This window comes from Leuciscus leuciscus (assembly GCF_965113295.1).
Source record: "Leuciscus leuciscus genome assembly, chromosome: 19".
In the NCBI taxonomy this organism is placed as follows: domain Eukaryota; kingdom Metazoa; phylum Chordata; class Actinopteri; order Cypriniformes; family Leuciscidae; genus Leuciscus; species Leuciscus leuciscus.
The window spans coordinates 29,930,123-29,954,709 of record NC_138743.1 but is presented as its reverse complement, the minus strand read 5'-3'; the positions used below and the strand labels follow the sequence as shown (position 1 = coordinate 29,954,709).

Below are 24,587 nucleotides of genomic sequence, written 5' to 3'. Positions count from 1 at the left end.
TTTAATGTTAGTAAATGCATTTTTTTTTTATGTTACTAATAAGTTAAGGATTCCTTGCACGCGTAAGTGACAGAATAATTTCCAGATGTTTTTAAACCTTTGACCCCCACCCCCTGTCAAAAGAGTGTCTTACTAAGAAATATTTTAGGAAGAAAATAGGAAAATTCACAAACGTTTAAACAACGTTTTAAAAATATTCCGTGCTTTTGGTGGCCTCTCAATAACAAGCTTTGACAGTCATTTAAGTAAACAATGGATTCAACAGGCATTACAAATCGATAAATCACTCGAGAGTTTAACTCCAACAAGACGTCAATTTATTAAGCAAAAAGTAACTTTAGATATTTTCAAAAAGTATACGAAAAAACTGTAACTCAGTTGTACACTCGTTACCTTTCTATACTGAATTGATTATAAATACATTTCCTTGAAAAGTTGGTCCACCTGGTCTTATACATGAAATAAATTAACACATTTTCTTTTAATCCCTTCTTGATGGACGAGCAGGGAGAGAATGTTTATGTGCAGCGGAATTATCCTACTTACCAACACAAACTCGCATATCAGCCCGAGTTCACTGACCTAAAGGCTTCCTTAAATTACAAACACATGGAAAATAATACGAATATATATATTAAAACAATTTTGAAATTCATAAAACTTTTGGTCAGAACTTGCTGCAGTCGTATACAAAGGCTCCGGGAGCTCGATAGAGTGGCTGACTGGACGGGAAAGCCATTTGACAGCTATTGCTTCCGGTCACCGGAGAGCTGTTCAGCGCTATCCGCTGCGTCTCGAACATCTCGCGCACCGCGTGAAAGTTCTGCTGCTGGCCGGGATAGCTCGCGCTCAGGTGTCCCAGCTCCCCGGACTGATTGAGGTACCAGGGTGCGAGTCGGTTCTGCTGCAAGTGCTGGCTCTCCTGGCTCGAGCTCTGGTGGGGGTGTGAGATAGAGGAGGCGCTTGTTGTGTTTGTGTATTCCGGTAAAGTGTCATCCCCGTGGCCGCGGTCCCCTGTGTACAGGCTCGTCGCTTGCATGTTGCAGTGATAAGTGGCGGGCTGGCCGCAGGGTGGACTGTAATGGGCGGGCTGCGGGGATGGCGAGTAGGTCAGAGACACTGAGCCTGGTAGAGCGGCGCGAGAGGCCGGCAGCTCTGCCGCGTGCTGCGGGGACCCTCGAAGTCCTGTCATTATAGTATCCATACTAAAGGCCTGCTGTGGCGTTTGCGACTGAGGACTCCCGCTACACGCACTCCCACCGCTCCTGTCTGGACTCTCCGTTTTGGGCACAGTGCTGAGGGGTGGAGTGCTGTCATGCGGGGGCGTGCAGGCCCCGTTCTCCGTCTTTATATCCCGGAGCTTCACAGGTTGCTGTGCTTCTTGCTCGCACGCTTGCCCCAGGTTGTCCTTGCCCTGTTGGTCCCGCTCCTCTCTGTCCCTCAGCACGTCCTTCTTCTTGAAGCGGCGCCTCCGTCGCAAGAAGCTGCCGTTTTCAAACATGTTATATGAGTCCGGATCTAGAGTCCAGTAGCTGCCCTTACCTGGCTTCTTATCATCTCTTGGCACCTTGACAAAGCACTCATTAAGCGACAGGTTATGCCGTATGCTGTTCTGCCAGCCTTGCTTATTGTCCCGGTAAAATGGAAAGCGCTCCATGATAAACTGATAGATTCCATTCAGTGTGATCTTTTTATCGGCTGAGTTCTGGATCGCCATGGTGATGAGCGCGATGTAGCTATATGGCGGTTTCACCATATCCTTGGGCTGCTGTGCAGGGGCGTACGGCCCATACGCGCGGGCCATGCCACCGGGGTACTGCTCGTGCGCTGCGTGAGAGTACATGCTCATAGTCGCAGGCATACCGGTGTATCCACCTCCGGCCGCGGCTCGATAAAAGCCTTGATCTCCGGTGATATAAGGCACAACGCCTAGAGGGCTTTGGCTAGACACGGGGTAGCGCGCCTGCATCATACCCCTCTCTCCAACGAGAAAAATAAGGTAAAAAAAAAAAAGTAACTCGGCAGACGTCTTAATTCACTTCGAGAAAAACATCCAAAGCATTCCAAAGTCAACCTTTTCCTTCAGTCTCTTGTCTCAAAACTTTCACCCAAAGTTTCTTTCCAGTCTGATTTTCAGGTCTTTGCTCTGCAGGCGAATGAGAAGCAAATGTTGTACGAGGAGAAAGTCAGTGAATAGGGAAAACCTGTGAACTTCCCGCATCCGTCACTTCACAGGGACTTTTTCACCGAATTACCAATTCTGCCTTTTGGCTGCGCTGAGCGCTCCTCCCAGAACTCATCTCACGACCAATAAGCGCTCGAGAGCTGTTTGTGGAAAGACTGTACCCGAAGACCTTTTCCCTGTGGGCATAGGCATAGTCTACCCTTGAGTTAAGGATAAGGGAGACGCAAACAAACGGAAAGAGTAGAAATGCTGACAGAAAACGAGAAAATTCATATAGCTCCTTAGCTTCTTATCACGTGAAATAAATAGAATGGCTTATATCATTGAACTATGTTATAAAATGACATTTTGTATAAAACTATATGGTCAATAGGCTATTAAATACACGAGGCTAAACAGATTTAGCTACAATATTCGCAAAGATGCTTCGTTTTCTTTTCTTTTTTTTCTTTTTCTTTTTCTTTTTCTTTAAACATGGTTGCAGCCCTGAATGACTCCCTGTTTTCGTTCATGTAGCCTATATGTCATGATTCATTTCAATCATTTGGCACTAATAGATGCGCTGGAGGGGTGAAGTAAAGCGATGTTTGTCTTCCAGAAACATGTAGGCTAGGCTGCATGGGAGCAAAGCAAAAGTTCTGCAGGCCAAAAGGTGTCTTTTAGTCTTTTTTTGGTGATAGGTTGACGAAAAGCCACCCAAGCAGTGATTTACAGTTATTCTTTGTCAGTGCGTTTACTCACACTTCATTGCTGCTTTAATTTTCTTTAAATGTTTTAACATGTCGACATAGCTGTACGTTTACACACTGAGAAGTCGCACCGATTGTGACATTTTTCTTTATTCTTTTCGAAAATGAAGGGATTTAAAAGTGGAATTTTAGATAGCCTTAATGACAACGGGCAGTTTAATACATTTGTTCAACTTGACTGTGTAACATGCTTTTAAGTTGTAAAGTATTTATTTGGCCTATTAAAAAAAAATGTGTGCACTTGCAGAAAAATAGAGAAGACAGAATGGAAACAGAAGGAAAGAAAAATAAATAAAATTGTTATTCTCTTTGGCAAAATAGTAAAATATTAAATCAAAACAGGCTATTATAATGAAATATTAAATTATACTAAAACATAATTATCAATTCATTATAATCAATGACAACAATAATAGCAATATAAAGAAATAAAACAGCCATATAAAACTTTGAGTAGGCTAATAATTAGTAGCCTATTACATGTTTATATAGCCTATCAGTAATAATTATAATAACATACAAAGAAGCGTTTTTATTCATTTCTATTTCATTTTTTATTTTCTCTGCTATTTGTTTAATGACTTTACTTTTTAAGAAGGATTGAGTTAATTCTAATTGACAAATATAATATCCTCGGTTTCAAATTAAAAAAATGTTTTAAAAAAAAATGTCACAAAGCATCATTCATTTAGTTTAGTTTTTTTTTTACCGTCTATATCAAATAGGCTAACTTGTGTAAATGTAAATTTACGTTGGAAAAGTTCTTTAAAAAAAAATTAAATCCTTGGAGCCGGCTTAATGTTATCATGGTTACTCGGTCAAAATTACAATTTGGTTACAATTTCCTGGCTCATATTTTTCACTTTGAAGTTATTCTTCCTTTTCTTGCATTAATTCCTGCTACTTTAGCTAATTCCAAAACCGAGGAATTAGGCCAATTCAATTCAATGCAATGAGGAGAAACAAGCAAAATGAGTAGCGAGTCTGTTGTTGGTTGGCCAAATTCACCTGCTAAATGTGTTTCTGTCTTTGGTCGCCCCCTTGTGGCCATTTTGTACAAGCACCCATTTTGGGCGATTTGTTTTCTAATAACAGCCATACACTACCTAGCATATACCCATAGGCGGATTAACCATATGGCGAATTGGGCAAGTGCCCAGGGGGGCACCACGCAAATATTTCTTTCTCTTTTAAAACAAGCGATTAATTCTCTAACGTATTTCTAGCCTAGGCCTAGGCAGGGGTAGGCTATATGTTCTAAATTCCCTGAATGTTTTGTTGAAAGTTTATTATTTTAATTATTTTATAAGTGTTCGTGTGTGTGTGTGTGTGTGTGTGTGTGTGTGTGTGTGTGTGTGTGTGTGTGTGTGTGTGTGTGTGTGTGTGTGTGTGTGTTCGTGTGTGTGTGTGTGTGTGTGTGTGTGTGTGTGTGTGTGTGTGTGTGTGTTCGTGTGTGTGTGTGTGTGTGTGTGTGTGTGTGTGTGTGTGTGTGTGTGTGTGTGTGTGTGTTCGTGTGTGTGTGTGTGTGTGTGTGTGTGTGTGTGTGTGTGTGTGTTCGTGTGTGTGTGTGTGTGTGTGTGTGTGTGTGTGTGTGTGTGTGTGTGTGTGTGTGTGTGTGTGTGTGTGTGTGTGTGTGTGTGTGTGTGTGTGTGTGTGTGTGTGTGTGTGTGTGTGTGTGTGTGCGCGCGCCAGATTCACATTATATTGCGTGAGCACGCGAGTGTTTTCAATTAAACTTCCAATGGAAGTAGAGCTTTAAAGGGATAGTTCACTTTGAAATTAAATTTTGGTATGTTTTAGCTTACCTCAAGGGCATCCAAGATGTAGGTGTCTTTTTTTCCACAGTAGTTTCAATTTTGATATTTTTAGGTCAAACCGTTCTTGTCTGTCAGTCATATAATGCAGGTCGATGGTCACTGTCTCAAAGAGCAAGCACAGACAGAGTCCAAATTAAAACAATTCCCCATCGTCCAAATTAAACAATTCCCCATCGTAAGTACACATTGATGGCCCAAGACACGAAACGAGCGGTTTGTGTGAGAAAACGAACAGTATTTATATCGTTTTTACCTCTTGAACACAGCCATGTCCAAGTGATCTGAGAGCGCGGGCGGGTATAGATATATACACTAGATGTCGCATTGGCTACGGTTTCGCAGTAGCCAAGGCGACATCTATTGTATATATCTATACAATAGATGAACTATCCCTTTAAAGCTCTACTTCCATTGGAAGTTTAATTGAAAACACTCAAGTGCTCACGCAATATAATGTGAATCTGGTGCACACACACACACCGCTCGTTTCGTGTCTTGGGCCATCAATGTGTAGGCTACTTACGATGGGGAATTGTTTAATTTGGACGATGGGGAATTGTTTTAATTTGGACTCTGTGTATGCTCTTTGAGACAGTGACCATCGACCTGCATTGACTGACAGACAAGAACGGTTTGACCTAAAAATATCAAAATTGAAACTACTGCGGAAAAAAAGACACCTACATCTTGGATGCCCTTGAGGTAAGCTAAAACATACCAACATTTAATTTCAAAGTGAACTATCCCTTTAAGCTCGCGCGTGAGCGTGAAGCTAAACTTCTATAACTGAAAACGCTCGCTCTGCTCCGTCCGCGCTAGGCTACTGGAAACGCACCATTTAGCACTCCAGGGCTGAATCCGAAATCGCCCCCTATACCCTTAGGGCGTTATTTGAGGGGACAAATATACCCACTGTCGTTATACATCGACAGTGCAGGAATGTGGGATAGAATAAGTGCACTAAATACCCCACATTCCATCCCACAGTCGATGTACGCTCAACGACTGTCACTCTAGGTGTCAGTGCCCAGGGGCACCAAATAGTCTTAATCCGCCACTGCACATAGCCTACCTATTCATGGGTTTCATCAGGTCCCTTTCCACAGGTGTATAAAATCAAGCACCTAGATTATGAATGCAGACTGCATTGTGCTTGATTAATACACCTGTGGAAAGGGACCAGATGAAATCCATGAATATGCTATAAGTATGCTATATTGTTGTTGACGTACAACATGCCATTTTTTATATCAGATTTGAGGTTAAAATGCATATTATAAGAAAAAAATAGTATGCTATATCAGGTTATAACCGGTCTCACCATTTTCACAATTGTAAAAATTATTTTAATATATTGGTTAATTTTAAATGATCTTGCGGTGTAAGCTTTGTGTAGCCTATCAATATTCCAATGTAGTATTATCAACTACCCATTTTACTTGTAGTTAAACATTTAAATTATATTGTTGCCCTATTAAAAAATAAGGCTATGTTGTAACTTAAATGGTACAAATGGTGTGTTTATACTATAGCCTATTGTGAATATTAATTTCATGGTCCATTCATAAGGTCAGCAGTTTGCATAATGGTGCCAAATGGAGCATTCAATAAGAAATGAATCTCTGGTTCTCCTTTTGCGTTTGAAGAATGGGACGCTGCACTGGTCCACAGATGTCAGGCTGCACGCGAACAGGCAAGACCACACACTAACTTCTTCAAACAGTGCGGTTAGCTACAGCCAATGGGTTAGGGATGCAATCAGCTAATTTACTGAAAGGAATGTTCCATCGCAGTAATCAGAAATCATTCATTATAAAATCTTGTATTTTGTTTCCTTCCCTCTAAAAAAACTATCACAAACATTGATTATCCCAAGTCTTGATAGCCCATGGCCCACTAAAAATAGGCCAAATCAGATATTAATAATACTAATAAAAAAAAAAATGTATTTAGTTTGATTCACATGGAAAAAATCTAATGAAAACCTAAATAGAGATAACGGCTCTGGCCGCTAGGGGGAGCCCTTACACCCCCTCTATAACTGAAGGCAAGATCATTACTTCAATTAAAAGCACACACGAAAAAAGGGGGAATGTCTTTTATTTGCCCTCAGTTTTACTAGCACTATTATGACATTTTAAAACTGAAAATGTCATGATATATAATATCATTATAATGTTGATTTCTTAGTCTGAACTCATAAAATATGTGACTTGTAGGCTAGGCCTAAATGTTTTTGTTTATGGTAATAAACACATTGCTGGTCATCATTTTAGCTTTTTGTTCTGCTCACCATCTTCCACCACAATACCAGATTCTGTCTCATATGAGCCTTTGAACAAAATATGAAAGAGCTAAAACACATGCGCTGACCGATGCTGCAAGATCGTCTCTTTAATGAAAATCATTCTCAACCCAGATTATGCACACAAATCCTTGTAGATGTCTTCTGAATCTGTTGTACATTAGATAAAAAGTTCTGCGTACATTGTTAGTTCAGAAAACACATCTTAGTGAAAAAAAAATGGGGCATCTCAAAATGTCCAATAAAATAGTTCGTTTGAATTTAATTGTTTATAATTTTTTAATTTTGAATCTGAGCTAGCAATGCTGGTACGGGGGGGGGGGGGGAAACACCGAAAGCTGATTTGTTGAATTTAATTTTGATTGTATTGTGCAAATCACGTCATTTACAAAATGTTCAGACAGACATAGGCTGCTTAAATGTGTCTTTGTTTAACAGTCAATCAGCAACGAACTCTTTGCTCTATACAGAAACACATCTGGTGCACAGTTTTCATGGCATGTATAAGAGAGCATGAAACTGAAAGACAAAATGAATTCAGCAATCATTTGGTTCAGGATTTTTATCATTGTGAAATATCACAAGATTTTAGCCACTCTTCAGTTCATCTAAGGCCAAAAGGTATAATTTCCATTTCGCTGAGTGGTCACTGTTTCACACTATCCAATCACATCTTATTTGACTAATTATAATATACAATATATTGATTGAATACAATCTATTTTGTAAAATTTCTTGTTTGTTGAAATGAAAAATGCACTCCAGATCTGCTTTAACCCCCAGATAGCCTAATAGTTATCCCAAGCTTTGATATATTATCATATGCACTAGTGATTCTTTCTGTCTATGTTTACATTGTCGTGATTTTAAGTGTCTATATAAATACCTCCAGTAGCCTATGCTTTAATAATGATGCTTTGTATTTTCTTGGATGATAACTGTGTTTTGAATACGGGTGCGATTGATGTGGATGAATGAAGCTGTGAGTATTATCAGTGTTTATTAGTAACTACAAATGTCCATTGTTATCCTCTCCAAATATTCGCTCAGGTATGCCGCTTTGTTTATACAGTCAGGAAGAACACTGGCAGTCGAGTGTATTCCACAGGTCGCTACATCTAGTCACCGATAGATGGCGGTAAAAGACCGTGCAAAAGCTTCGACTGATGCGCCACCAACAATCAACCGAACCAACTATCTGAAATGAGTTGAACTTGTTTTTGACATTCTCACGGTAATACCCGTGTCCTTTTGCTGTTGAAGGTCAAGAAAAAAAATGATTTTGTTCAGTATTATCTCCGTTCTCCATTTGCACGAGTCACATTCATTGGGCCATTGCTGAAGTAGGCCTAAATTAAATTGGAAATGCAAAATATGTTCATTGCTTTGCTGCGGAAAATTACAATTACAATGTTTTATCAAAAATATCGTAATTTCTTCGAATTACACCTGTAGAGTAGACTAATTTATCATATTGGCAAAGCGGAAAAATAATATAAATTTTTTTTTCGAAATGAAGAAAGCCTATTAAGACAGTTAAAACCCAAAACTGCAATCAGTTTCACAAAAATATGTAATGTACATGCGTCGTAAATGGAAATGTAATTATAATCTATTTTAAATTATCGTGAAAGCGCTTTACAATAGGCTGTGGTCTCGATGTGGCCTATTCTTTCAGCATTTCTTAACATTTATTAATGTTAGTTGATAAAAATGTTTATGTTTGTAGCAGTGCATTAAATGATGTTAACAGATACAACTTTTGATTTTAAAAATGTAGGCTACTAGTAAATGTTAAGATTAATATGAATTAATAAATGCTGTAGAAGTAGCCTATTGATCATTGTTAGTTCATGTAGTTATAGCCTAATGTTAACAAATGAAACCTTATTAAAAAGTGTTACCATTACCGTTTTACACAATGTCCTAAATTTCATTTTCTTATTCCTATTTGTAGTAAAGATTTTACATCATTAGCTAGGCCTACTATACACATGATAAAGTCATATTATATGGTTGTTGTGAAATTATGAAACGCAAAAAAACAAAACAAAAAAAAACCCAAAAAACAATATGAAACTGCAGATGTAAAAAGTAAAAATACAGAATCTTTTTTTCTTTATCTAGCCTATTTTTTTTATTTTGTAAAAATTAAAAGTGTGACAACTTACCGCGACCTTACATGTATGAAATATATAACCTTTGGTTAAAAATAGGCTATTGATTATATAACGGACTCACTGTATATTTAGCTTGTTTACACAACCGCTATTGCAAAATATGACGATAGAGGAATATAAGTTTGGAGGACATAATTCACAATTATTCGGTGGATGTTTTTGGTCAACATTAAACAATTAAACATTAAATAAAGAGATATAGATGTTGTGACACCTAGCCATAATTTCCCCATAGCACATCAAATTTGCAGTAGCCTACTGTAAATCATAGATAGATAGATAGATAGATAGATAGATAGATAGATAGATAGATAGATCTACTATTGGTCAGGAAAAAAACACACTGCTTTCCTTGAAATGTTTTATTTCTAACTTCCACACATCACATTATACTGTACAGATTAAGTGAAATATATACTTAAATGTGCTTAATTCAACCTCTACTGAAATGTAACCACAAGACATAAAATGGTCCGTCCATGACTTCATGAGTTTAACTGTTTCATATGCGCTCGATGCCAGGGTCTGGTTTTGGAAAATAGGCCTATTTCCAATCGCTTTATGAGTGCAAAATAATGAATCCTTCATTAATTTTCTTTACCTCACAGTTATCCAAGTGCTTATCTTTGTGCAACTTGCTCCGCAAACAGCGGACTAAATCACGCAAGGTTTGACGTCTTGATTCACACTCTGATGGTGATGATGGTGATGATGATGGTGATGATAATATCCTCCAGCAGAAGGATGGAAAGACGTAATTCCGTTAAAATTCAACATGAAGTCCTTCCGTTCTCCGACTGGGGAAGAATGTGTCGGATAGCGCGATATTCCCACTGGGGACAGATAATATGCACAATGAGATAAATATACACAAAATCTAATATTAAATATTGTTCATTTTACATTTATCAGCTCCTATGAGTAGAGCTTTTACCCCCACATTTAAAGTATAATGTTCCATATCTGCCTTTAATGTTTTGTAATTAAAACAATTTTCTTTTACAATATTTTTTCTAATTATGTTTCTCCATCAATATTCAATAACATTATATTTTTATTTTTTAAAAATAAGTCTTTCATGAGCTTCACACATTTTTCTTCATATTTTATATTGACGTGAAAAAATTATGATTATTGAACCCTAGGTTGTAATAATAATAACAGCAAAATTATTATTATTATTATAAACTTGTGTAGCTGGTTATAAACGTATAAATAAACGTATTTTGCTACCCCACACATAACAATGTGGTCGGACGTAAAAACAATCTTGCGAAATATGTAATTTTAGCCATACTGCACAAAGCATAGAATCCAACAGCTAACTCAAAACATTTTGTACAGTTTATAGTAATCTTTTTAAGTAAAACATTATGCCTTTTGGTATTCTGAGATATCTTTCTTTTTTCTATCGTGCTTTTCATTCTGATTTTGGCTACAGAATATAATAAATACAAATATTTCAAAGTAGGGTTACACTTTATTTTAAAGTGTCCTTGTTACAATGTAATTATACATTGAATATTGAGTAATATTAACATAATGTAGCTTACTTAGGGTTGAAGTTATGACTATGGTTTGGTTTGGTTTAGTGTTAGTTGCGTGTAGCCTAATTATACACAATTTATACAAATTGTAACGTGTAACAAAGACACAGTTACCCAAAAAAGTTAAATAAAAAAAATGGTGGCATCTAAATGTTTCCGAGATTACTTGCCGTTACCTGACATGTCTGTGTTGTCTCTCGCACTTTGCTGCATATAACCCTGCTCCAGAGAGTAGGTGAATATCCCGGGATGCTGCCCTGTGGACGGAGAACTGCTCGTGACTGTAGACGGCTGTTTTAGGTATGGAGAATTGGAAGAAGCCCATAGTGCCGTGCTCTCTGAATACGACGAGTGACCATCAAGCGCGCCCGCTATTGCAGTAGAGGACGGAACTGGGCTGGTGTTGCTCTCCGCGCCATAGTCTCCGTTCCCGGGCACCGGACAGCTAGCCATATAGCCATGTCTGGAGCTGGGGGACATGTGACTGTGGTGCCCGCTGCTCATTGACTCATAACCATTACCAGACAGATCCAGGTTATAGCCACTGCTATGGCACGCAAGTGCGCCGGAGGGAGTTTGGTAATCGAAGCTCTGAGGTAAAATGGCGGAACCGAACCCAAGGCCATTCATCATTCTGTACATTGGTTTCATAGCTTGACATTTTCTCCTAAACCCTCGCGGTCTTCGCCGAAATGACCCTTCCTCGAACATAAACTCACTAGTGGGGTCTATGGTCCAGTAATGTCCTTTACCCGGCCGCCCAAGGCCTTTTGGTAGTTTAATGAAGCACTCGTTCAGAGACAAGTTGTGTCGAACAGAGTTTTTCCAGCCCTGATAAGAGCCTCGGAAAAAAGGGAAGCGTGTTTGTAAGAATTGGTAAATCTCACTGAGTGTGAGTCGTTTTGTCGGCGCGCTCTGAATTGCCATGACAATGAGCGCAATATAAGAGTAGGGCGGTTTCTCCGGGCGTCGCAGTCCTGAATTAGTCTTTTTGCTTTTGGGCACGGCGTCATGGTCCTCCAAGCTACCTGTGGAGTTCATCAGTCCTGGATGCAGCGCGCTGGACGCTGGACTGGTCCTCATCGGGGGCGTTGACCGCAGTGGTCCGTGGGAGCTCTCAGTCGTCATCTGTCCCGCTCTGACGTACGAACACAGCTCGTTGACAGACGTTGACGTTGACAGAAGAAAAAGGTAAAGCAAAAACTCCAAAATATTGAGATGTTAAAAAACCAATAAAGTTCAAGAAAACAACCGAGTAGCCTATAAACACGACACTTATTCATTCGAAAACGTATGCTTATTTAATCAAGCATTCTATGCAAAGCAACTGTCTACTTTTCCTGGCGTTAAAAGTTGTGGTCAAAATCCTGCTGTTTGAGAGAAAATATCCAAGGAATACGCACATTCGTGGTCGTTATCAACGTTTTACTGCGGGTCTTTTTCTGCCACTGTCTCCGCGCTGATCCGGGTGGCTGTAATCCCTTTTTGAGAACGAAATGGAAAGTCTTGAGTTCGTGCAGCGCCTCAACTAAACAAAACCCGACAGCCAATCACTCAATAACTCTCTCCGGCTTTCTCCACTCAGATTGCTCCTCCTTCCTCGCCTCACCCACCCCCTTAAACCCCTAAGACTCCAGCAAACTCAACTCTTTCTCTCTCTCTCCAGAGCCTCATGCACACTGTCCACCAAAATCAACTGACCCTCAATCTATCACTATATGCGACAACAAACTTCGTCTCTCATCATCATCATTATTATCATCTTTCTAGCTTGAGCATGCTTATTCTTCTGGCTTATTTATAAAACATGTTTTGGTCATTTAGCCTGAATGAGTCAGTCAGTGTTGCACGCTAAATGGGAATAAACTTGGGTATAGTAGAATTATTATTTATTTTTTAATAAAGATTATCTTAGCTTATCAAATGAGTGAAAGCAAGGCCAATGCCAATGTTTACCACTTTCTGGAATTCGCATTTGCGACTCGAATTTTAATTGGATGGATTCCTCTAATGGCCTTGGAGGGCTGTCAATACGATAAAAATCTAAATGGGCTTTAGGGGCCTTCATAAACGTAGCAGGACTAAAATAAATAAATCATTTCATCAAATGAGGAGACAGTGATCAGTGAGAGGCGAGTGGGAGAAGATGGGAATGACTTTGGCTCGAGTGGAAGCAGGTCGTCTCTGTTGAGAGCTTTGGGTAGGATACCACACACAGCGCTCCAGTATCAGCTTACGGGCCCGGGGCCACAGCACATCCCTCGAGTCCAGCGTTCATTAACAAAAGAAAAAGCCAATTAGCCATTTGGACGTCGACAGCTTCCGCCAGCAAAGAAGGGTCACAGCAGTCTTCATATAGGCTAGACCCGTATAAATATTGATTTATTTATACAAACGTAAACTTCTAATTAATACATATAAATATAGTAAATATAATGCATATATATTATATTTGTTATGTGAGAAAAAACAATGATCTATGTGAGAAAAGAATTAGAGCAAATATCTATTTACATTAGCTTAGCTAGGCTATGTAATCGAATTGTGAAATGCCACCGTTTTTTTATTTTTTTATTTTTAACTGGGCAGCATTTTATTAGCATACAAATGTTTAAAATCATATATTATTGAATTATAATTCATATTATAATTTGCCGTTTATTATAAAAATAAAAAATTGACGATAAAGACACAAAAACAGCATTACTTAAATAGCACGCATATGTTATCTCTCGCGCTCTTTTTCTCCCCTCCCTTTTTAATCACCCAACTCTTTTAAGTGTTCTTTTGAACAAAGCGAATCAACAATGCCCTAGTTTAGACTTACCGTGAGGATGTGGATAAAAGCATGTTCCCGCGCTATATAAGCAGTGTTTCGGCGGGTTTCCCCCGCCCGCTGAGCGCCTGACCCCCGCCGAGTCCCGGATACCCACGGCTGCTCTGGAGGAAACCGAGCTCTGCACGAGACTTTGAACACAGGCCATCGCTAAGAGTGTATGTGCGTAAGAAAGCATCGTGCTCCCTTGCGCAAATACACTCACTGAACTATTTTCATTACCGACCTAATTGAGCCTCTGTAAACAAGATTTATGACTTATTCTTTGTCAAACGAATACGCATCAAAGGGTCCAGTCAAGTTTGATCTGAGACGATTTTGTGCTTATAATGTGAAGTATCAAACAATTTTAATGAAATGTAAATGAAATGTTTTAGGGTAAGCACTGAATTATTACAGAAAATGGGCGTTAACAATCTCTAAATTATTAGAATTGTAGAGTGAGAATATTAATGAATAAATCATTAGAGATTAAGACAAATTTTTTTTTAATCTATTGATGCTTTATTTATCATGTTTTATATTTATTTAGTTGTAAGCCTTCATAAGCCTTATAAAAAATTCTTCCCACGAATTTTGAAAACTTGTGATGAAACTATTCTTTTTTGGGGCATGAAACATTGATCTTTTTTGATGAAAGCATTTTTTTTTACAGTGCGTTCATTTGGCTTGCACTGCATAAGAAGTGTATGATAAAATACATTGTAATTTGTCCGTATATTTTCATCTGCTCTTTTTGTCCTGATTTTTGTGTGTGTAGATAACAGCGTCATAGGCCTGTATGTTTATTTAACTTGTTGATGTGACAAGCTTGCATATTTATAGCCTGCGAATGAGCGCTTCACTTGTAGCCGAAACGCTGCAGGTCTTGATAGATTTTAATTCTCAGCTAACGGTTTTTCCATAAACAGGTGTGTGTCATTCCGCGAGTTCACCTGCAGGTTGCAGCATCGCACTTAAATGGCAAGCATTTAAAAGAGTGAGAATTTAAAGTTTGCCAGCAGAAACCAATGCTGATTTGCGAGTTAAATACGTGACATAACCACAGAAGTAGGCCTACATAAATTTGGGAGCTTTCCTTAATCTTAAAAAAGCTAATATTATTGCAATAAAGTACGATCAACGTCCTGCGTCTCGATTTCTCTCAACTTGTATCATTTTGTAGGGCTACTGATTGTTTGCTTTGGCGCTTTATACAACAAAGTATTCTCTTAATTCGTTAATTAATTAATTAACTAATTAATAATTCGTTTATTCATTCATTCATTCATTCATTGAGGAGTAAGGAACAAATAAATAGGCCTAAGTGGAGAAAGACAGGTCCTCACTCTTTGACCTGAAAATTACAGGGCTGTCAACCCAAGGAGATGACGTGACTGAGGACTAAAATTGAAAAGAAAAGCGATGGCCCTCTTTCAGTACCGCGGACAGCGCAAAATATTTTCATGTTTGAGACGAGCAAAAAAAAAATGTCGTGTAAAAAAGTAATAAATAGGCTACACAGAAATTAAATAGTTAATAATAAATGTACAAAATAAAATTGTTTATATTGGTTATTCTATTTAATGATTGATATATTAGTTAGCCTGTAGCCTACTTACCTTGCAGGTTTGAGATTAGAGTTTTACTGAACAAGTATTTGTGTGATTTTAAATGGAAGTCAATTCATCTGCAAGCATTTTAGATTATTTTCTATCAACAGCCAGCAAATATATATAGGCTATTAAATGCTAAGTTATATAATTTAACCGAATAATCACTAGGCCTATACTTACCTTGCAGGTTTGAGATTAGAGTTTTACTGAATAAGTATTTGTGTGATTTTGAATGGAAGTCAATTCATCTGCAAGCATTTTAGATTCTTTTCTATCAACAGCCAGCAAATATATATAGACTATTATTGTTTATAATTTAACCGAATAATCACTGCTTACGATATTATTTTTAAATGAACGATATTAATATATTATATTAATTATATAGGACTATAGGCCTATCGATATTAAACTGCACGCATAGAAAATGGCAAGAAAAGCGTTCCGATTAATTCGAATTTAACATTAGACTTTTATTTTGTCTGCTTATGACTCACGCTTAGGCGTAGGCTATATGTTGATTTTTCATTTGAAGAGAAACTGTTTTGAAACGTAGTAAGTTGGTGAGTTGACAGGCCTTGTAATTTTACATTATGAAAAAATATTGAATACTTCTTTATGGGAAATTTAAGCAGTGTGCGAACTGTGCAAGCTGGGGTCAGCTATCTAATTATCGGGACCTTATATCGATTTAAATGAACATTTTTGTGATTATCCGTGTGTTATGTAAATCAGTAATAAAGTTTTGCATAATGATAATAAGTGGGCTATTTTTGCATATAAAGAGTTCAGATGCAAAAGCCTCTAAGTGCCATCTGAAATTTTCTTCTATTTAAGTTCAGCAATTTCACTTAAATGACAATTAATAGGTAATTTTCATTGCCATTTAAGTGAAATTACTGATTTTAAATATACGAGCTTGATAAAAATGATCATTCTAGAAGAAAATTTCAGATGGCACTTAGAGGCTTTTGCATCTGAACTCTTCATGTTGTTTGGTTTGATAGTGATCCTAACAGAAGATACTTGAGCGGCGTACGGTTGCCATGGTTACTTCCTCAGTTGACGTTGGTTACTTCGCTATTCTATTTGTCGTGACAATGCATTTTTTTTCTTACTTTATTATCTCTAATTTCAATTAACTGTTTAATATTTAGAAAATGTACATCAAATCAATCAGAATTCAACCCCACACCCCTCAGTTTCAGTGTTTGCATGTGCCTTGCATGATTGTTGGTAGCACAGATTTCATTTCAGCAAGTCAGAATCATTGTAAAACATTTTAATTATGAAGCTCTTCTGACAAGAGCCAGTGACGTGTCCAATGACCAGTGAACTAAGTGACATTCAGAAGAATAATGATTGAAAATGCTTGCAGGACTAATTTCTCTCATATTTTCTTTTATTGACGAAACGAAGTACAACTGCATATGTTGTCCAACTGACTGAGCACAGCTCTGAACAAACCATCACATTTACACAGACACCCAACACAGTTTTACAAAGAAGCAAACTACATTTAAATACACATTCTGTCTATAATTATTGACATGGTTATGCCATCGTTTACAAGAAATGAAAATGGAATCAGTAAACACTGCACTGGCGCGGCATTGAAGACATCTAAACAGCAAACATGCAGCATTGCAGTAATGTATTCTTTATGCATGCTGGGCTTTAAAGTCACGATAAAAAAAAACACATAGGCCCAAAACACAAACCGTTTCACACCATGCACATAACCGGTGTGTCAAACACCAAAGAAATTGCGTTTAAGCGTGCGAATGTCTGTAAATGTTCATGTTCACTTGTCATTTCATGACAGCAGAGAGTCTATTCTGAAGGGGTGATATCCAGTCTCTTGAACAGTAGTAGTGTGAGAATGTGCCAAACCCGGAAGGGGATTCGATATGTCCTGCATTCGTTTGATGTTAGTTATGTCCACCGTATTACACCTGTAGATTGGAAAGGCATTCGACACCTCAGAACTGACCTGGAATCCGCTCTGATGCGCCACTGTGGACGGAGGATAGCCCATAACGACTGGCAGAAAGTGCGGAGCTGCTGACAACATTAGCCTGGTACCAAAACACGTGTCCTCTGTGCATTGCTCCCTCCGCATAAACGGTTTACTGAGGATGCTGTCTATGGCGAACGAGCTGGAAAACTTGGAGCTTTCGTCGCGCGCTGGGAGCCGGCTGTCATCCGCTGGCGCGCGCTCCTGAGATTCCGAGTTGCTCAAGTTCTTCTTACTGATGCGCTTCCTCCTCCGGCGGAAAACACCGTCTGCGAATGTGTATTCACTGTGTGGGTTCAACATCCAATAATTGTCTTTCCCCCACGGACGCGAGGGATCTCGCAGCACTTTTAAAAAGCAGTCGTTTAATGACAAGTTGTGCCGTACAGAGTTTCGCCACCCCGTGTAGCTGCCCCGAAAAAACGGGAATTTTTTCATTAAGTACTCGTTTATTTCAGCAAGTGTAAGGCGGCCGGTGTTGGAATCGCGTATCGCCATGGCAATGAGCGCGATGTAGGAGTATGGTGGTTTGGGTCTACGCGTGTATGGTTTCGCCTTCCCGTCCGAAACGGGGGCACTTGGTCCTGGGCTGTTGGCTGAACAGTCTCCATCCGAGCCCAATTCCTCCTCCGTGGACAGTGGTGAAGACACGTTCACATCCATGTCATTGCACAGGTCCAGAGGCTTGTCCACAAGGCGACTCGCAGAGAAAACCTCCAACTTCATTGTAAGGCGCCTCTTTCACTTTAAACGGAGTAGCTTTTTATTAAAGTCTTCTGCTGTTTGTTTTGAGCAACACTTTCGGGAGAAACCCGTCTGTATTTCAGAACGGAGTACACCGGCGGCGTTAATATAGGCTAATCGCTCTGCAAGGACGGCCCACAAGGGCGGGGCTTACAGGACAGACCTATCAATCACAAACACATTCACGCGAGCTAAGGATTTAGAGATGCTCACCTGCCCCCGTATAAGTGCACGGATAGAGTGTGAGGGGTTTGTGAGAAGTCGTGAGGACTTTTCTTTTCTCAAAAATAACCTGTGAGGACATTTCACTATTCAAAATTATATGCTCAATAAATAAGTTATGACAACATATGTTTTTACATTGCTTTAACTCATCAAAATACTCGTTTTTTTTAAGTCAGTTCAATGTAATTTAAGTTGAAATGACTTAAAATTGGTTCTTAATATTGAAAAAGATTCGTTATTATTTAAATTTAAATCTAAAACAATCAAATTAAAACATCATTTAATTGTACATGAAAGTGAAATCGACATGTGAAGGCCAAGAATGCAAACCCATACTCAGAATTTGTCCTCTGCATTTAACCCATCCAAGTTAGTGCACACACACACAAGCAGTAGTGAACGCACACACACACACACGCACACACACGCACGCACACACACACACACACACACAGCAGTGGGCAGCCTGTGGCACCAGGGGAGTGATTAGGGGTTAGGTGTGTTGCTCAAGGGCATCTCAGTCATTTCCTTCCTGTATTGAGAATTGAACCCACAACCTTCAGGTTACCAGTCTGACTCTCTAACCATTAGGCCACGTCTGCCCCTAATGGTTAGAGGCATGTGTGTTTTAGGAAATGCATCATCATAAAATGACTTGTGATGATTGGAAGGCTTCTCATTATTTACAGGCCTATATATTTAAATGTACCTTTTAAAAAGTTCAAGGATAGCCTCTAAAACCTGAAATCACCTACATTGTGAGAGCCCGCCAATGGCCCCCACAATGAAAACAGCTTAATAAACATGCTAAATATTGTACGTTAATGTGAAAAAAATAAATAAAAAGGGTTTAGTTAAAACTGTTAGAATAGTGTAAGTGAAAAATCCCCACCATGATAGAAAAACCTTTGTGAAAGTTTGGCTGTACTTGTAAGGGCCATATATTTTAAAGTCCTCACAAACATAATGAGAGAAGCTGATAACCAACAGCTCGGTTTATTATGGCCCTTGATGATTCTATCATCAGAAAGAAAAAGAAAAAAAACATTGATTAATGGATATGATAAGCAGTTATTGCAGGGCTTCGAAGCTGATTTCCCCATTCTTCTTTTTCACTGTACACACACATAAATACACTTGCTAGACAAAGCGAACATGCGTGCTAATTCATTTGAACTGTGAAATTGGTAAGGTGACCTCGCCACGGTATGCGGAATGTCGAACCTGATTCTGACGCACCCAATACCTGACATCAACGTGTCACTCACGATCACTCTTTGTAAACTGAGTTTACATGTTTAATGAAACAATTTGCTCGTGGCAGTTGCTGACTTTCGAAAGAATGGGGAAGTTTACCGCAATTTAGATGAGCTTGGACGAGGGCCACGTATATGAAAGGCGCCACGGAGATCACACACAGGCCAGAGAGAATATTACAAAAAATAGAAGGTGTTTTATACAACACCTGTAAAAAAAACTCTCTTATTCTCTCACCAGAGGTGAAGGCACAGTGAAAGGTCATGAAATTTCATAAGTTCCTAACATGCCCTATAGGTGAGTGATAATCATTTAACTGTCTTTTGAACCACACCTATAAAGCCTTTGGGATATTTTTTCTTCGAGTGAATCCAAAACATTCTCTTGTGCACCGATGGTGTGTGTAATTTTCTGGGTTCATGGGGCAGGCAAGCAAGCCTGTGCGACTTGTGGTGTGTGTCTATAAACACACACACACACAAATACACATACATACACAAATGATATAGTCGTCCATGGAGACAGTCTAAGCATGTGTTACTGTTGAGTTCTCGGTAACCTTAGCATTATTTTCCACAACACATACGATATTTTGAAGAACACTAGGGTCCAAAACAACAATGGACCCCATTGACTTTCATTGTATGAACAAAAACAGTTCATAACTTCTTCTTAAATATCTCAAAATATCTTCTTTTTGTCTTCCGCAGAAGAAGTAAAGCCACATAGGTTTGGAATGACATGACGGTGAGTAAATGATGATATATTTTCTTAAGGTGTGAGATCAGAGGTAGATAAATTAGTTTGGCTGGGGTGCTTATACATAAGCGTACATTTATTATACTGCTAAACTCATCCATGCATTGAAAAGGTTACAGACCTCCATTGTCACAGGCCTACTATTGTCATTATGTAAACCATACTTTTGTAAAAATCATCCATTTTAAAACTAAAAGGACTTGCTAAATCTACTCGCATAAACCACACACGAAACCCAGATCAACTTCATTTGTAAACAACAAAGACTTTTACTTTGATGAATCGTCTTGAAATAAATGATGTCCTGATGTAAGATGCTGGCCACATTTCTTTTAAGAGACCAAAATGTATTGGAATATCCCTGGATATATTTAAAGGCCTTGAATGCTTCAACAGTCAGAAACTCAAATAAATATGAATTTAGCAGCTTGGCTCTGTGTGCGGCTCCAAACCGCTGCAGTCGGATTGAGTTTCGGCCCTGTGCTTACTCCTTTCCCTTTCCATTCCAAGACAAAATGATTTCCAGCAGGCTGAACACTTGAGCAGACCTAAAACTTGAAATTTAAAGGGCATGTAAACTAATCTTTCTACTTTTTAAATGTAATCGAACACTAATAGAAAGAGAACATATTAAATGGTTGGCAATTTGATTCTGTGGGCCTGCAAAAGTCACCAGCTGTCTTTCTTTGTGACAGCTGAAATGATCATCCTCCTCATACCTGTTGTGTTTAGCTTCAGTGACCATCTGATAACTTTAAGTTCAGGCCTTCTGTCTGCGATGCGATGTGTGTGTGCACAGGTGTGCGTGTGGTTTATCTTTTTTTTTTTTTTTAAATGCAGGTGTCATGATCTTTCTCTACACAAAAAGTTCAAAGTCATCTATTTATCTTCTTTCTGTGTTTAGATAGGATCCAGCACTTGATCTACACTGCTCTTATCTGTTTAACTTTAAATACTGACGAAGCCATCAAGCATTTCAAGAATTAGTTTGGTTGTCTGCGTTTTATTTAGCAGAAAAACATTTGGGAGTTAAATACAAGATTTAGTTTAATCTTGTAGCAAATGTAAAAATGTCTATTTTTTACACACACACACACACACACACACACACACACACACATATATATATATATATATATATAATTAGATCCATACAGGATGCTTTTAATCACCCCACAAATGTCAATACGGTCAGGCTGGTATTGCACATGTCGGCGAGGTTAAGATTTGTATTTAGCAGTTTGCAAAGTGACTTGCAGCATACTTACCACACATATTACAGATGATAAATGGGATTGAGTGCTTACAAGGTCACATAGTTGACGAAGGTCATGTCAGTGGGTAATACCGCGCATGGATCATCTCTTAAGATTTGGATTACCATTTAACCACCACCAGATGCTATGATTACTACAACATTCTAGCTTTGGCACACAAAATGACAGTAAGATGTTAGCGCACCGCTGAGCTAACAGCCGAGAGAAATGATACCGCAGCCGAGTCTACGCTCTCATTATCACAGAGGCTTTGGATTGTATAGCAGTGTGTGGCAGCACCGGTGTTTGTATGTGTGTGAAAAGTATTTCATATTTGATTACATCCCAAAGACACCCCTTTACAGAGCTGTCATGAGAGAACACGCACCTGTTTTATGCCTCGTTTGGTTCATGCTATACGCTGAACCTAGCATTTCCCTTTCTTTTTTTCTTAATGAATTCCTTAAATTTTCTCCTTCCTCCCACTTAGGTTCTGTTTTTGTTATCTTTGTTCCAAGTGTGTAATTTGATACAATGAGTAGTTGTGTGTTTGTTGTTGAGTGGATATGTGTTTACATCTGCAAGCGCGAGAGGCGTTTTATCGCTATGAAGTGTGAAACCTAATTCTGTTTTAGAGTGTGTTTCTAACTCTTTACGTGACAGAAAGTGTATAACGTGACGTGACAGAGTTGCAAGGATTGCAGGTGCATGGTGTCATGTTAGAAGCTGGTCTCTGAATGTGGTTTTGAGTCTCTGACAATAAAAACAACAACAACAAAAAACGTTTATTTCGGTTTATGAGTGAATCAACAAGTGAGGAACTAAACCCTTCATGTTATCGAGTACTTGCTGGTATTAAACCGTTTGCTTCCAGAGCTTAAAAGTGTGTATTGGATTGAATTTACCGTTTTTCTGAATTGCTAAAACACATTTCTTGAAACCATCACTCACTTTCTCAAAACCTTAAACACAAAAACAAATTTTCAAACCACATTCATCACTGTTAGACTTTGCCGTAATTTTACAGTTACTTACCGCAAAAAAGCCCAGTAAAATCAGTAGTGCTACTGTAAATGAAGAAGACAGATTTTTTGAAGTTTGTATATGCATATTGTATTTATGTTTTAGGCATATTAAAATATCATATGATAATGTTTTATATTTTTCCCCCCATCTTGTTCTGCAGATGAAAATCATGAATCTGCATTCTCATTTTTAAGTAATGCAAACACTGGATGTTTAAAAGTTAAATAAAATAAATAAATAAATAAAAACACGTGGATGGAAGGATTTAAAATTAGTTCTTAGTGAGAGACCAGAGTAATTTTTATATTAGCATTTTCTCCAATAACAAAAAATAAAATAAAATAAAATAAATAAATATATACAAAAATTCACAACTGGTTCCCATACAGGCAATATAAATTATATAAATGTATTTTTATTTTATTTTAAATTAATATAAACTTTATATATATAAACTTTGCTTACACCTCACAAAATTGTAATTGTTGCAAAGCCCGCGCAACAACCTGGCAGAATGTAAACTGAGGTTTGTACGGACGTCCCTGCTGAGAGAGAGTGGATCGCTATAGACGCCAGCTGGGGTTTTTCTGAGGTAAGTACTTTTTACTGAACAAATGTATAAGTTACTTTTACAAAGTAAACCATTACCAATATCAATTAAATAGAGCTACATTTATGAAGAAAGTAAATAATAAAATCTAATAGGCGTTTAATAACAGCTCACAGGACAGTCTAATTTTCCTCGAAACTGCCACTTTAATATCCCATTAAATGCCATAGAATTGACTGACTGCCTTTTCCGGTAGATGGACCCAATCTAATACTTACACAAACAAAGGTTTTCTGTCCTTTTTACGACCAGTTATGGCATATTTTACTCGTCAGTTAAATGTGTGGCGTTTTGAAGTAAGTTAGGCCTAGCGCGTTTTCTCAAAGGCACTCTCTTCCGCTCTCTCTGCCCCAGGCCCGGTTCTATGGGGGTGCTATGCACCCTCAAACGCAAGCAAGAGATTGCTACTTTGATACTGTTACTTGATACTGTTATAATATATTGGCGAAACAGATTTGCCGAACCAAACGCTCCAGTGCATATTTGTGCTTTAGCTTTATTTGTTTTCGTGCTCTGGAGAACGCAGGAGTTTTTATTCAGTGCCGAATTATGCAGGCTCGCGAAAACTCTCATTAACAAAGTGTAGACACGATGTAAGAGATGTGACAGCTATACGTATAAATGCTGGATTCACTCTGCACAGGACCGAAATATGACATGTTAAAATAGTAAGGCATTTAAAGCAATGTAAAGGCGGACTATTGAAAAATAATATTCATTGCAAAATATATTTTTTAAATTCTATGCCAATTATTGGTAAAACTGTCATCTGATTGTGTAATTGATCAATCTAGCAGTCATCCTAGATCTGTCATTTATCATGTTCATAACATATAGTCATTTGCCAATAATCATTGCTGAAAAATAATGTTTCTTCCATTTCTCTCTTTTCCCTGTGTCAACAGGAGCTAACAGCCCCAGAGGCTCTTTTAAGAGCCTCAGCACTGAGCATCTTTGGCTTTGTAAGTATGTTTTGACTAACTATCAGATGCATTATGTGATTAACATATTGTAATGCATAACTTGCAGCATAACTTTTTTTAGGAGAACTTTTGTGAATCAAGAAACATTTCTGATTATTTTCAGTTGTACACTTTTTTTTCAGGATTCTTTGAAAAGAACAGCATTTATCTGAAATAGAAAGCACTACTGTTCAGTCAGTATTTTTTTATTTTTATGGTTGTTGAATGAAATTAATACTTCAATTCGGCAAGGATGCATTAAATTGACTTAAAGTGACTGTAAAAACATTTGTAATGTTACAAAAGCTTTCTATTTCAGATTTAAGTTTGAAGGGCCATAAAGTTACTCAGTGTACCTTTAACGTAATTGTACATTCAGGCAATTAATAGAGTTCCCTAACAAGGGATGTGCAATAAAGCTATACTATTTAAACTAACTCGACTGGTAATAACTGCTGTTGCACAAGTTGATTCCTCGTCTGTCCATGAACAAATTTAGATTAAATAAACTCCACAA

The 24,587-nt window shown here is 38.2% G+C and overlaps 3 protein-coding genes across 3 annotated transcripts; all 3 read right to left on the bottom strand.

The window, feature by feature from the left end:
- Positions 1 to 300: 300 nt before the first annotated feature.
- On the bottom strand, positions 301 to 2,248 carry foxc1b (forkhead box C1b). Its single transcript, XM_082147396.1, has one exon. The coding sequence runs from the start codon at positions 1,970 to 1,972 to the stop codon at positions 668 to 670; it is 1,305 nt and encodes a 434-aa protein (XP_082003522.1). The 5' UTR covers positions 1,973 to 2,248; the 3' UTR covers positions 301 to 667.
- A 7,335-nt stretch (positions 2,249 to 9,583) lies between these two features.
- Positions 9,584 to 13,697, bottom strand: foxf2b (forkhead box F2b). Its single transcript, XM_082147646.1, has 2 exons — positions 10,960 to 13,697; positions 9,584 to 10,069 (listed from the first exon to the last, which is right to left on the bottom strand). Exons 1-2 carry the CDS (start codon positions 11,909 to 11,911, stop codon positions 9,891 to 9,893), a joined length of 1,131 nt encoding a protein of 376 aa, XP_082003772.1. The 5' UTR covers positions 11,912 to 13,697; the 3' UTR covers positions 9,584 to 9,890.
- Positions 13,698 to 16,595: 2,898 nt separating this feature from the next.
- Positions 16,596 to 18,068, bottom strand: foxq1b (forkhead box Q1b). Its single transcript, XM_082148557.1, has one exon. The coding sequence runs from the start codon at positions 17,955 to 17,957 to the stop codon at positions 17,031 to 17,033; it is 927 nt and encodes a 308-aa protein (XP_082004683.1). The 5' UTR covers positions 17,958 to 18,068; the 3' UTR covers positions 16,596 to 17,030.
- Positions 18,069 to 24,587: the final 6,519 nt, after the last annotated feature.